Raw genomic sequence first — 11146 nt, 5'->3', positions numbered from 1 at the left:
TCCTCATCTTTCTTTGGAAAGAAAAGATTTTTGGAACTTTACACCATTTATTAAAAAAAAAAAAAATCAATAGGCTGAAATTTTTCAAAAGAAGCCACTGATATCTTTCATTTTCTAAATCCTCTACAAAAATCTCATTAGGACAAATCATATTCCATTACTTCCCCAACCAAAAAATAATTAAAAAAAAAAAACCACTCAAAAGGCACTTCTGAAGCCAAATTATGCTCAAATCAGAGCTTTTTAGCAAAAAAAAAGTCTTTTAAGAGGCCTCTATTTCTGCTTTAATGCATTTTAATGTACATAATGCCTTAAAAAATCCAGCAAGAGCAAACGTAGCTCCTGTGGAGTTGGGGATAAATCCTGAGCGTGTTACAGAGGCTCTCATCATCATTTTAATCTCTTAGGCTGCCAGAGTGAAGCAAAAACAGGAACTCATTTGCCTAAAGACTTCTCAGGTCTCAGGAAATCCAGGAGCAAAAAGTGATTTCCAAGGCCTGGCACAGAACTCAGGAGCTCAGACCCCACAATCACCACCAGAATAGATTCAATAACTCATTTATTAAATAATTAACTTCTGCAAATGCTGCCATTGCCAACTGTCTGTGCCATGGAATAACTGGGTCTGCCACAGACTCAAGGAAATTTATATGCTTGAAGCCAGAGGGTTCTTCAGAGAAGATTTTAGATAATAATAAATGTTTATAATAATAAATGTTTTAGATAATAATAAACGTTTAAGATAATAATAAACATTAAAGACAAGTCAGGCAGACAAAATGTTTGGTCTGGCACATGATTGCCTGTTGCTGTTGATGGCACAGTGTAATTCCATTCCCAGAATCATGGAATCACATGGTGGTTCACATTGGAAATGACCTTACAGCTCATCTGGTCCCAACCCTGGCTGGCCTAACACATATTCAAGACATTTTTTGATTATTCAATAGGAAATAGTATTTTTTTCCTACTGTAGGTCTTGCAAAAACACTAAAAACAATATTTTAACCCTAAAATTCTTTTTTTTTTCATGTGCCAAAGTGAAACTCTGCAGTTAATCAGTGCACTCATACGTACCACAACTCCAAACTGCTCCGGCTCAGCGAGATCGTTATATTCATCCTTTAATTCAGCTAAGGCATTGAGTTCTTTCTGCTCAGGAAGATTCTTCACCAGGTTCTAAAACAAACAAGGCATTATATCAAATTTGTTCTATTAAAACACCTGAGAGACCCAAAATAACACATTTAAAATAGCACAACATGGAAACGCACCAGGAAATTACGGGGCGCTTATTTTATTCGCCACGATATAAACATCAAATCAAAGCAGTAATTATTTAATACAGACATCAACTGCTCTGCTGCAGTCTCTGAGCTGAAGAATGCTTTCTCTGTATTAAAAGGTTAGAGGATCATTTTCCAGGTCTGACAGCATCAAGGAGTTTTGTCCATCTGCAATCTCTTATTGCCCTAATGGTTGCATCTTGCTCATTAAATATTAATCAAGAAATAACTGGTGTAAAACATGACAAAACTAGTAAAATTAAAAAAAAATTACAGTCTTGAGGCTTTCAAAGTAGCTGTGCACAAATTACACCTAAAAACACCTCACACAAAAAAGGTCAACATCCCAAATTGCACAGATCTTTTGGATGGCAAATATAGAGGAATTCAGGAAAAAGCTGAACTTGCTTGCAATCTTACTCATGTCCCCAGAGCAAATTGTGAATTATTATATGATCTTAACATCTCAAAATGCAGATATGCCAAATATATAAAATACTTCTGTTAAGACTGAAGAACACTTTAAAAAATACCCAGTGAAAGTGTAGATTGTATTTAAATGTTTAAAATTTCATCAGTTGAAATCAAAGCAATAATATAATTCTTTAAAGAAAAAAAAATATAAAATTATATTTAAGCAAACATCAATAGGAAAAGTTATACGCCTGTTGGAAAAGCAGCCAGCACTGCAGCAGCACATTTTTTTCAGATATAAAAATTTTAATTGGAGAAAATCTGTACTATTAGAGGTACAGATGTCTTATTTTTAGAACAGCCCAATCTTGCCATCATCTTGTAATATTTTTCTTTGTTTTGAGAATTTGATTACTGATCACCGTGCCAGGCTGGAAGGAGACATTAAGGTCCAACTTGGAGAAAGGAATCAGTCTAATTTGTCAAATTTGCAAGTGATAACAAACTTAATTCTCCGAGCTGAAAGAATCAAACATTCACCCATCTTAATTAAAAAAAAAATAAAGATGACAGGCAGCCTCAGACAAACCATCCCTGCTGCAGAAAGGTTTTTATCTCACACTGAGGAGTTACTGATTGTCTCAGAAAGCAGAGCTCAAAACTTCTGGCACAGAGAAACATCACAGTCACCTCTGTGTCACAGTAAAGCTGTGATTAAACCTAAGTTTGTTTCCTATTAACACAAACCTATGTCCCGCAGGTTTATACTTGAAAAAAAAAAATTAAGGATCTGTAAAACATTCTTGCTCATTTGATAAATTGCTTAATGTTGGTAAAGATCAAAGACATTAACTGAGGCAATTTTTTTAATCTATTTTGATTAGCTAGACTATTTACCAGATGCTGTCCTCCAGAATTTCACAGTATTTGTCAGAAATGGAGATTTCATTGCACATTAATAAACTCACTGTAAAACATTGCTTTTCCATCAATGCAGAAATAGAAGAATATTGCTAAAGCAGCTGTTTTGTAGCTGTATTACCAATATCTGTTAACTGATAACAGATCTGTGCTTGATTTTTCCTTCTCCTCACCCAACCCTCAATGGGTCAGAGCCAAGGGATTAACTGATTTTATTCCAGCTTGTAACAGGAACAGTTTGGCTCTGCCCACACTGCAGCTCCTTTTTTCAGATATACACACAGCTAAATCTGTATATTTACATCCACTGCATGGATTGAATAACTGAAAATGAAGATAAAGCATTCAGTGATCACATATTCAAACCCTGTCAGTACTTCAGGAAACACTTTCCTGCTCTATTCACTATGATGCAGGTTGAAATAAAAAGAAGGGAAATAAAAATGGTTCACGTAAGCATAAAAAGGAAACCAAGGTTGACACGAAGAGGCTGAAACTGTCACTCACTGCTCACTGTCACAGGCCCTGAATCCTGTCAGACATGGTGTTTGACAACTGTCTGCTTCCAACAACTTACCCCCTCTAAGACACACCAGGAATGGAAAACATTTTTTTCCCAGTGTTTCCCTTGAGGAAGAGTCACAACAGTACATATTCTACCAGGTACTCCCACTCATTAATCCAATTTATTGAAGTATTACAATGCAAGTTTAAAAAGCAGCAAGAAACGAGTGCCTGAGAAGCAAAATGGAAAAAGCACTTTGCTATCTGCTTGATGATGCCATATCCATTCCACTTCCACTCTTTGATACTTAGAACAAAGCACTTTCCACACAGGCACTTTATAAAGTCTGAGTTTTGCTAAGCATGGAAGGAAGCAAGGCTTGCTTTGCACAATTTTTCCAATCTTAGTATTAAAAACTGCTAAATTGGTAAATTAGTTGAAAGATCAGAATAAAAATGAACCAGAACAGACTGAGTAAGAGATGGATGATCCATCCCCAGTCCATTTGGATGAAAATCTCTGAACACAGAGCAATCTCTCCCAGGTATCAGCAGCATCTCCCTGCAACTGGAGGCAGCTCTGCCATTCCCTACACAAAGGGACCAATCTCAAAGCACCAATTTTCTGCACATTTTATTCTGCTGAGTTTCTGGATAGCTGCACCCATGATCCACTCACACACATTTATTCTGGAGTTACACCTTGCTTTTGTCCCTGCTGCTCACACCCATCCCTCTCCTCCCCACACAGTTGTACCCTGCTCATATCCTGCCAGCTATTTATATATTGCTGATCTAATCAAGCCAATCTCTTCTGCTTCCTTCTGGAGACTGCTCCTCTATCCCTCAATCATCTGAAGTAGTTTTTAAGTTCAGCTTCTCTATTTTAAATTCATTTGTGAGAAATGTACCAAGTCATTTAGGTAAGGTCATGGAAGGAGACTATTCAAAAGCACAAAAATTATCCTCCTGACTGGAAATCCTTGACCCAACACACCTTCCAATCACAGTGGCCTTTTTTGTGGTCACCCAGGCCTGGCTGGGATGAAGTTAATTTACCTCACAGGAACCCATAAAGTGTCATTTTAACTTGTGACCAAAACAGGGCTGAATTATCACTGGTGGAGCTCCTCTGTGGAGCTCCATTTGTACAGAGATCAGTGTGAAACCACTTCAGCCGTCCAAGTTGTTTCCTCCCCCTTGATTTTTGATTTTACTAAACCTGCAAGCTTCTTAATCACAGGATCTGATCAATAAACCAAGTCCTCAATAAATTTAATACTTTGAACTTATTTTCAGATACTGAGGCAACTCAGTTCAGACCAGAGTCTCCAGAATAATCATTTTTCCAGTCCAAGAAATGCAGAATAAATTAATTTAGAAAACCTTGGAGGGGAATGGGACAAAGATGCAACCAGGAGCCAGGGAAGGATGAAAGGATAAATTGAGGCCCAGTGTTGAATATAATATTAAATAAAACAACACAGCATTACTGGGGTGCTAAACCTGAGTAACTTTTAGGATTTGCATGCTTCTCTGTCGAACTGTCACTCCTCAGACATCATAGGGACCATGCACACACTCTCCTCCTTCGGGGAGGAAATCAGACAGGGATGTAAAGAAGCTGCATTCCATCTTTTCTTCTCTCCAACTGAGAGATTTGGGGCTCCAAACGAGGCCAAACACGCTTGAGAGCAGGTTTGATCTACAGACAGGTTTGGAGTAGCAGCACTATCCTGAAACACTCGGGGAGTTTCATCTCTCACTGGAGACAGGCAGAGCTGCTCCAGAGCTGCTTCCACAAGAAAACTCATCAAACTTCATTATGCACCAGCCTACATGTTTTTGAGCTTGACTTTGAAGCTGAAAAACCAAAATTCTCAAATATTTCCTTTTGGAAGGGGAGATTCCAAGGCTTTGTTTCTTAAGAGTGTCTTTGAAAAGCCATTTTACTGCTCCATGTGACCATATTCCAAAGCAGAAGGGAAATCAATGAAACAGTAAATACAACTGCTACACTTGCAGCTGATACCCTACAGCAAATCTGCACTGCTCTTACTCATGAATTCCTACACCTTCAGGCCATTTCCATGAGGAAAACGAGCCATGAACAAAAGCAGAGCTATTTTCACATACCTGAATCAAGGATTCACTCAGCTTCTCTTCATCAACCTCCAAAATGATATTTTTTATTTCTTCGTAAGGCAAACGGAAGGAACCCAAAAATATTGCTGAAATTCAGTAATAAATCATTAGAATCAAAAAGGTCAAAATGATTGATATACAAAGGTAAACAATTTCTAGCAAGTCAAAAAAATTTGTATTTTCATCCAAACTGTGTTTCACAGTTAAGAAGTCTCCTCTACAAAACAAATGCTACATGAGGCACACCACTGCAGTTTACAATGAATTTTCTTATAATGACCTATAATGAATTTTATTTCTAAGAGATGAAACTGTGACAACACTTTTAACTTTTTAATCAGCCTCAGTTGCTCCCTATCAATGTCACTTAGCAATAAAGTCTTATCTTTATGAATGACATTTGCATTACTACTTACACAGACCTACTGAGCCAATAAAGACCTTATCATCATTACTATTATTATTATTATTATTATTGCTTCCATAACCATTTATGAAAAGCTGCACTGCATTTGCAATTGAGTAAGTTATATTTACATGGTATTTTACAAAAAATTCTACATCAAAGGGGTAATGAAGAGCTGGACAAAGTAAGAAAAAATTGCCCGAACATCACTTTTTAGGGTAACTGAACTTATGCAAGAGACACATAAAATGCAAACCCTTCAAAGATGGATTTCTCAAAGCAATTTGATCTCAGAATGTTATAAAATCTCAAGAGAGCCCCATTCACTAAACCACAGAGCAGTCTTAACAGATGGAGCAGCATAACATGGTAACAAAGTGCTTTATATTCAGCCCAGCTACCATGGCTGATGATCCCACACCCATCCACACTCTCAAAACCTGAAATTTGATATCAATTGGGTCACAGTTCATTCCCTGCTCATGGATGTGCTACTCAACAATGCACAGATTTGGTTTTTCACACTTATTTGCCATGGGCAGAGTCAGACTAGTGCCATTTATGGTGTTTCTAACTCAAATAAAAGACTTTACTACTCTTAATGATTATTTCCCTCCATAATTAAAGAGGGAAGCAGCAATGTGAATGTACAAGTGGGCAGGTTTTGTAACCATTTACAGCAGTATGTTTGCACATATTTAGCCCATCTATAACACCTTCTCTTTAACCTCTTTTCCTTCATTGCTCTGCCCAGGAGGAGCCATCAGGAAAGGTCACCAAAGTCCATCCCACCAAAGCCACCAGCACTGTGCCCTGCCCCAAACAGGGACCATCAGCTCATTTAGTCTGGAGCAATAAATGAAAGAACAGACTGACAAAAAAACCATTCAGTAGCTCATTCAGTCTAAATAGTTTTCCTTTTTTTTTTTTTCTTTCATTTTTTCCAGGTTATATGATGTATTCAAACAATTTTGAATTTAGGACTCATGTTCAAATTAGCAGTTTTCAGAAAAAAAAAATGTTAAGACATGTTAGCAAAAAAAGAAAATTTATCAACAGTGAGGTGTAGACAATACTTAGATATTGACCTAATGGTTTACACACCACTTACATAAATTTTGTGCAGATTTTCCATCCAAAACTCTTAATTCTTTGATCTTCTTCTTTGACTGAGCCGCTTTCTTCTCTTCTGATTCTTCTACAGGCTTTTTGGCTGGAAAGGAGGTATTTATTAAATTCTATTCATTACTACAACTGTTCAATCTTAGCTAACAGCAAGTCCATTAGAAAGCCATAATAATACATTTTTAGAATAAGTTCAAGGCAAAATGACTGCACTGCCTCAATTTACTGTAAAATATCCAAACAAACAAAGCAAATGTCCAAAACTGAAAGGAACAAGGAATAAAAATATGATAATGAACAATTTTCCCAAGCACTATCAAATAATATTTATGTATTTTAACCTGGGAAATTTCACTTCAGCTCCAATTTATTGCAAGCACTTTTAAAAATACAGGGATCTGGTGTTACCTCAAAGCACGTGAGTGCCCTCTATTGAAACATAAATCATATTAATAAGTTCTTTATCCAAAACCAACAACTTGAATCATTTGATATTTATCACACTGAACAAAGGTATGTTTCTATTAATTATTTATGTTGTCAGTGGTAAAAAGCAAAACAAAACAGTGTATAATTTAAAGCAATTTCTTTTAAATTAGCAAGAATCAGTAGCCTTTTATTCAGCACTTGAAATTATATGGGAAGAAATGTGGTATTGGAGTACCTAAAATATAAGCTGATTTTTTGCATAATTTAAAACAGTCAATTTCCACCAAATTTTCTTAAGCATTAAGTAAACCCATTAACAAGGATTTATTTCCTTTTAAATATCACATAACATATTTGGCACTGAAGGAATAGAATCTTAACATTAATTGAACTTAACATTAATTGTGCTTAACATTAATTGAACTTAATGAATATTTTAAGTCATTCAAAAGTGACTGAACAACTGCAAAGTCAAATTAAGAAGTTTCAAGCACCCTGAACACAGTTTTGTTCTCTGAGCACTATTTTTTGTTGCACTCTAATGAGCCATCACAGCTTTCATTACAGGTACCTCCTAAGAAAAAAAGTTAATTTTTACTGTGAAGAACAACATGAAATCTCCGTTTCAACCTCTTTAATATTTTTTTTTTCTAAAATAACACAGAAAACAGGTGTTTGCCTCCTTACACCCATTACCACAAGGAAAACATCTGGCATGAAGCAATTTTGCTGGGTTTATAGCACTGAATAATCAGTTTACCTTGGGCATTTTCATGCCAGAGCTGATTGGGGCAGTACCAGGAGCTCCCTCTGAAGAGCCCAGAGCAGGGAAAGCTGCACAGAAATGAGAATTCCACAACACAGCAACACTTGCTGTCCCCTTGCCTTGCACTGCCCTGCAGCAGCTGCTTTGGGATTTGTGTGTGCCCTGAGATCAGCACAGAACCCCAGAATTCACCAGAACTGAGCCCTGAACTCTAATGAGCTCCCTTTAAAATTCTGGAATGACACTTGATCAAGTAATCAGACCTTATTGCTAATTGTTCTCAATTGGACAAGGAAATCAGACCAGGTGCTCAACAACACAAACAAAAAAATACCCCAAGAGTTAAAATGAGCTGTCCCAGGGGAAGGGAACAAACACTACGAGTTCTGTTCCACCAGAGACACTGCATGGATGGATCTGTGTCTGCTGAGAGATGGGAAAACGGCTCAGGAAGATGAGTGACCTATTGCAAACCTGATCTGTCCATGAGTTAAACCCTCCAGATCTCCATGGATCCCGTCCTTAGAGCATTGACCACTGCCCCCCTCACCCCTTCACAAACATCAGATGATGTCTGGCTTAGATTAAAACTTTTCTACTTGACAAAGGCCAGATGAAGATGTTCTTTCCAAAAAGTTCTAATCTTTCCACGCATGAGACTCGAAGTTAACTTCATGCCAATTCACAAAAACCAGAGACACACCAAACCAGATGCTCCTGTGACTGCTGAAGTCACAATACAGCATCAGCACCGACCTTACCAAGCCAGAACTCACAGCACAAAGACACACTATTACAATTTCTAGCTCAGACAGCTCCTAGAACCTCTCCAGCACGTTTGAGCCACACTTGGGATGCCAAGGAGCATCAGAGAGCTCTCCAAAGCCACGCTCATCCCTCTTCTACCACTGCCTCTGATCACACTGTCCATTTAGGAGTGATTCAACTGCAACACAACCACAGATTACAGAATTCTGAATAATTAACTCAATTAAAAATATACTCAATATTTTCAGAACTCAATCCACTGTCGGTGACCAACCTCCTGCCCCTTGTCAGGTTCTCCTTTCACAAGTGCCTGTTTAAAGATAAGATGCTTTCTGGTTTGATGCCACACAACCAAAGGGAGAGATAAAAGAAGGATTTTATAGCAGACAGCACAGGGTAGCTCAGAAAAGCAAGATGAAAAATCAATCTGGAAGCTAAAGCAGCTCCATTACTTCGTACAGATTTGGAGTTTAGTGCTGTGATTATTCATTACAGCACTTTGATAATGGCACTGCCTCACATCTTCATCCACAATCAGCTGTTTTGCAAACCAACAGATCTGAGAGGCAGCACCCAGAGCCAGGGACTGCCACAGCCAGGCTTCCATCACAGAAATGGGCAGAGTTTAAAACAAAAGGTGCAGCAGAAGGGACAGTTCCTCACTCTCCAAACACAGGTAATGAAGCACCAGAACACTGGAAGGGACAGCTCAGCTGAGCTCTTATTGCACAGGGTCCAACCCTGACCCAACTCCCTGCTCCATCCACACCTGAGCACCCTGTTTGTGTTTCTGCTCTTGTTTCAATTATGATAAGCTTTTCCCACACCTTAACCATGGCTGGATCCAAACGGAGCCTTCCACAGCCACAGCTCAGCAGTTCCACATCCCAGAGCACGCTCACTGCTCATCTCTGTGTCAGTCCTAAAGGATGGCAGAGCCTTGCACAACTGCCCAGATTCTCCAGCAAGTCTTTCTTTGCAAAAGAGACAAAATATCTCCTTCACAAACCCCAGTAAGAGCCCAGAAGTCCAAGGATTTTGCTCCCACAGGAAAGCAGCAGATGCATCACAAGAATTCCCTCTCCCAAGGCTGTGCTCTGCTGTTTCACTCCCCATGCCTGGGATAACACACAAAGCTCAGGAATGGCTGCTGTGTTTATGCAAAGCATTTTAAAATCCCCTGCCCTGCATCCCTGTGGTTCTCAGGGTGGTTAATCCCATTTCACACACGCTGATGCAGATGGATGTTTGGATTTATCTGGAACACATATACACACACAGAGGCAGATACATGGGTGAGGGTTTTGTTTTCAAGAAATGGAGACAATTCTACTCTTGGTTATTTAAAGTGATGGCCCTATTTGGGTGGGAGGAAGTAAGAACTAAGAAAGCATTAAAAAAAACCCAACAAACCAATAATTAGTAGGCACGGAAATGGCAAAATGGCCAATAATTATCTCACATCAGCTAGAACTGTAGAAGCTTTGGGCTGGACTTTTCTTTATAACTTTGCCTCAAGTAGAGAAAAGAGGAGAAGGGAAAAACAGCCTGTAAGATAAGGCCAAAGGAGAGCATGGGCCACACAGAGATTCTTTCTTAAGACCAGAAAACAGAAGGAAACACCAACACAAAATAAGTTATTTTTTTCCTAACTAGAGCTCCATGAAGTTTGCAGCAATACATTTGTTTATCAGAGGTGGAGGGAAAAAGCTGATGCAAGATGCTGCAAGGATTGTTTGCTGCTCCTCTGCCATCACCCAGCTCCAGCTGCACCTTCAGCTGGGAACTCCTCTAATCCCCTGAAAGGGCCCTGCCTGACACCATCCAGGGCACACCAAACAAAATGGGATCTATGTTTAAAACACATTCAACAAGGCTAATGAGAATCATGGCAAAGAAAATACACAAACAGGCTGAAATACTTTAGAGACTTCATTAAAAAAAAAAATTGTGCCATCAATACTTTTGTACTTCTGTAGGAAAAGAAAGGAAGCATACATTATTCTTGAAAATTATCATTTTACACCTGTTCATTAATTTAGCTACTGAAGAGCCTTAAAAGTGGCTATGATTAATTTTTCAAAATATATATGATTTTACTTAATGGTACTGAAGTTGTTAAGCCATTTTATTACGAGCTGAAATGTCCTGTTCATATGAAATTGCTTTCTTTCTTTAGGTTATCAATGAATAATTTTAATAAGGAATTAACAGCAAAACTGTCAGTCATGAATATGATGAGGATGAAAATTAAAGGGAGATTAAAAGCAGGACATTGAATTACAACGTGGAGAAAGCAGACATTCAGGTGAACTTTAGCCCACCTTAGCCTGAGCCTTAATCTCCAATTTCTGCCAAGTCTGTACACACAGTGAACAAAAA

The 11146-nt window shown here is 38.3% G+C and overlaps 1 protein-coding gene across 1 annotated transcript in view; it reads right to left on the bottom strand.

Moving 5' to 3' along the window:
- Window positions 1-1077: 1077 nt before the first annotated feature.
- The window catches only part of LOC130583911 (protein diaphanous homolog 2-like), a gene marked incomplete at its 3' end in the record, with an annotated part of 53012 nt that continues 42943 nt past the window's right edge, over window positions 1078-11146 (bottom strand). The window contains exons 19-21 of the mRNA XM_057383580.1: window positions 6788-6889; window positions 5262-5356; window positions 1078-1179 (exon numbers count right to left, since the gene is read on the bottom strand). Coding sequence (XP_057239563.1) covers window positions 1078-1179; window positions 5262-5356; window positions 6788-6889 — 299 coding nt within the window. The remainder of the gene's footprint in view (window positions 1180-5261; window positions 5357-6787; window positions 6890-11146) is intronic.

The sequence above is a fragment of the Malurus melanocephalus genome, unplaced genomic scaffold, assembly GCF_030028575.1.
Source record: "Malurus melanocephalus ecotype Western Australia unplaced genomic scaffold, MMel_1.1 scaffold_642, whole genome shotgun sequence".
Taxonomy (NCBI): domain Eukaryota; kingdom Metazoa; phylum Chordata; class Aves; order Passeriformes; family Maluridae; genus Malurus; species Malurus melanocephalus.
This window is presented reverse-complemented; position numbering and strand designations above follow the sequence as displayed.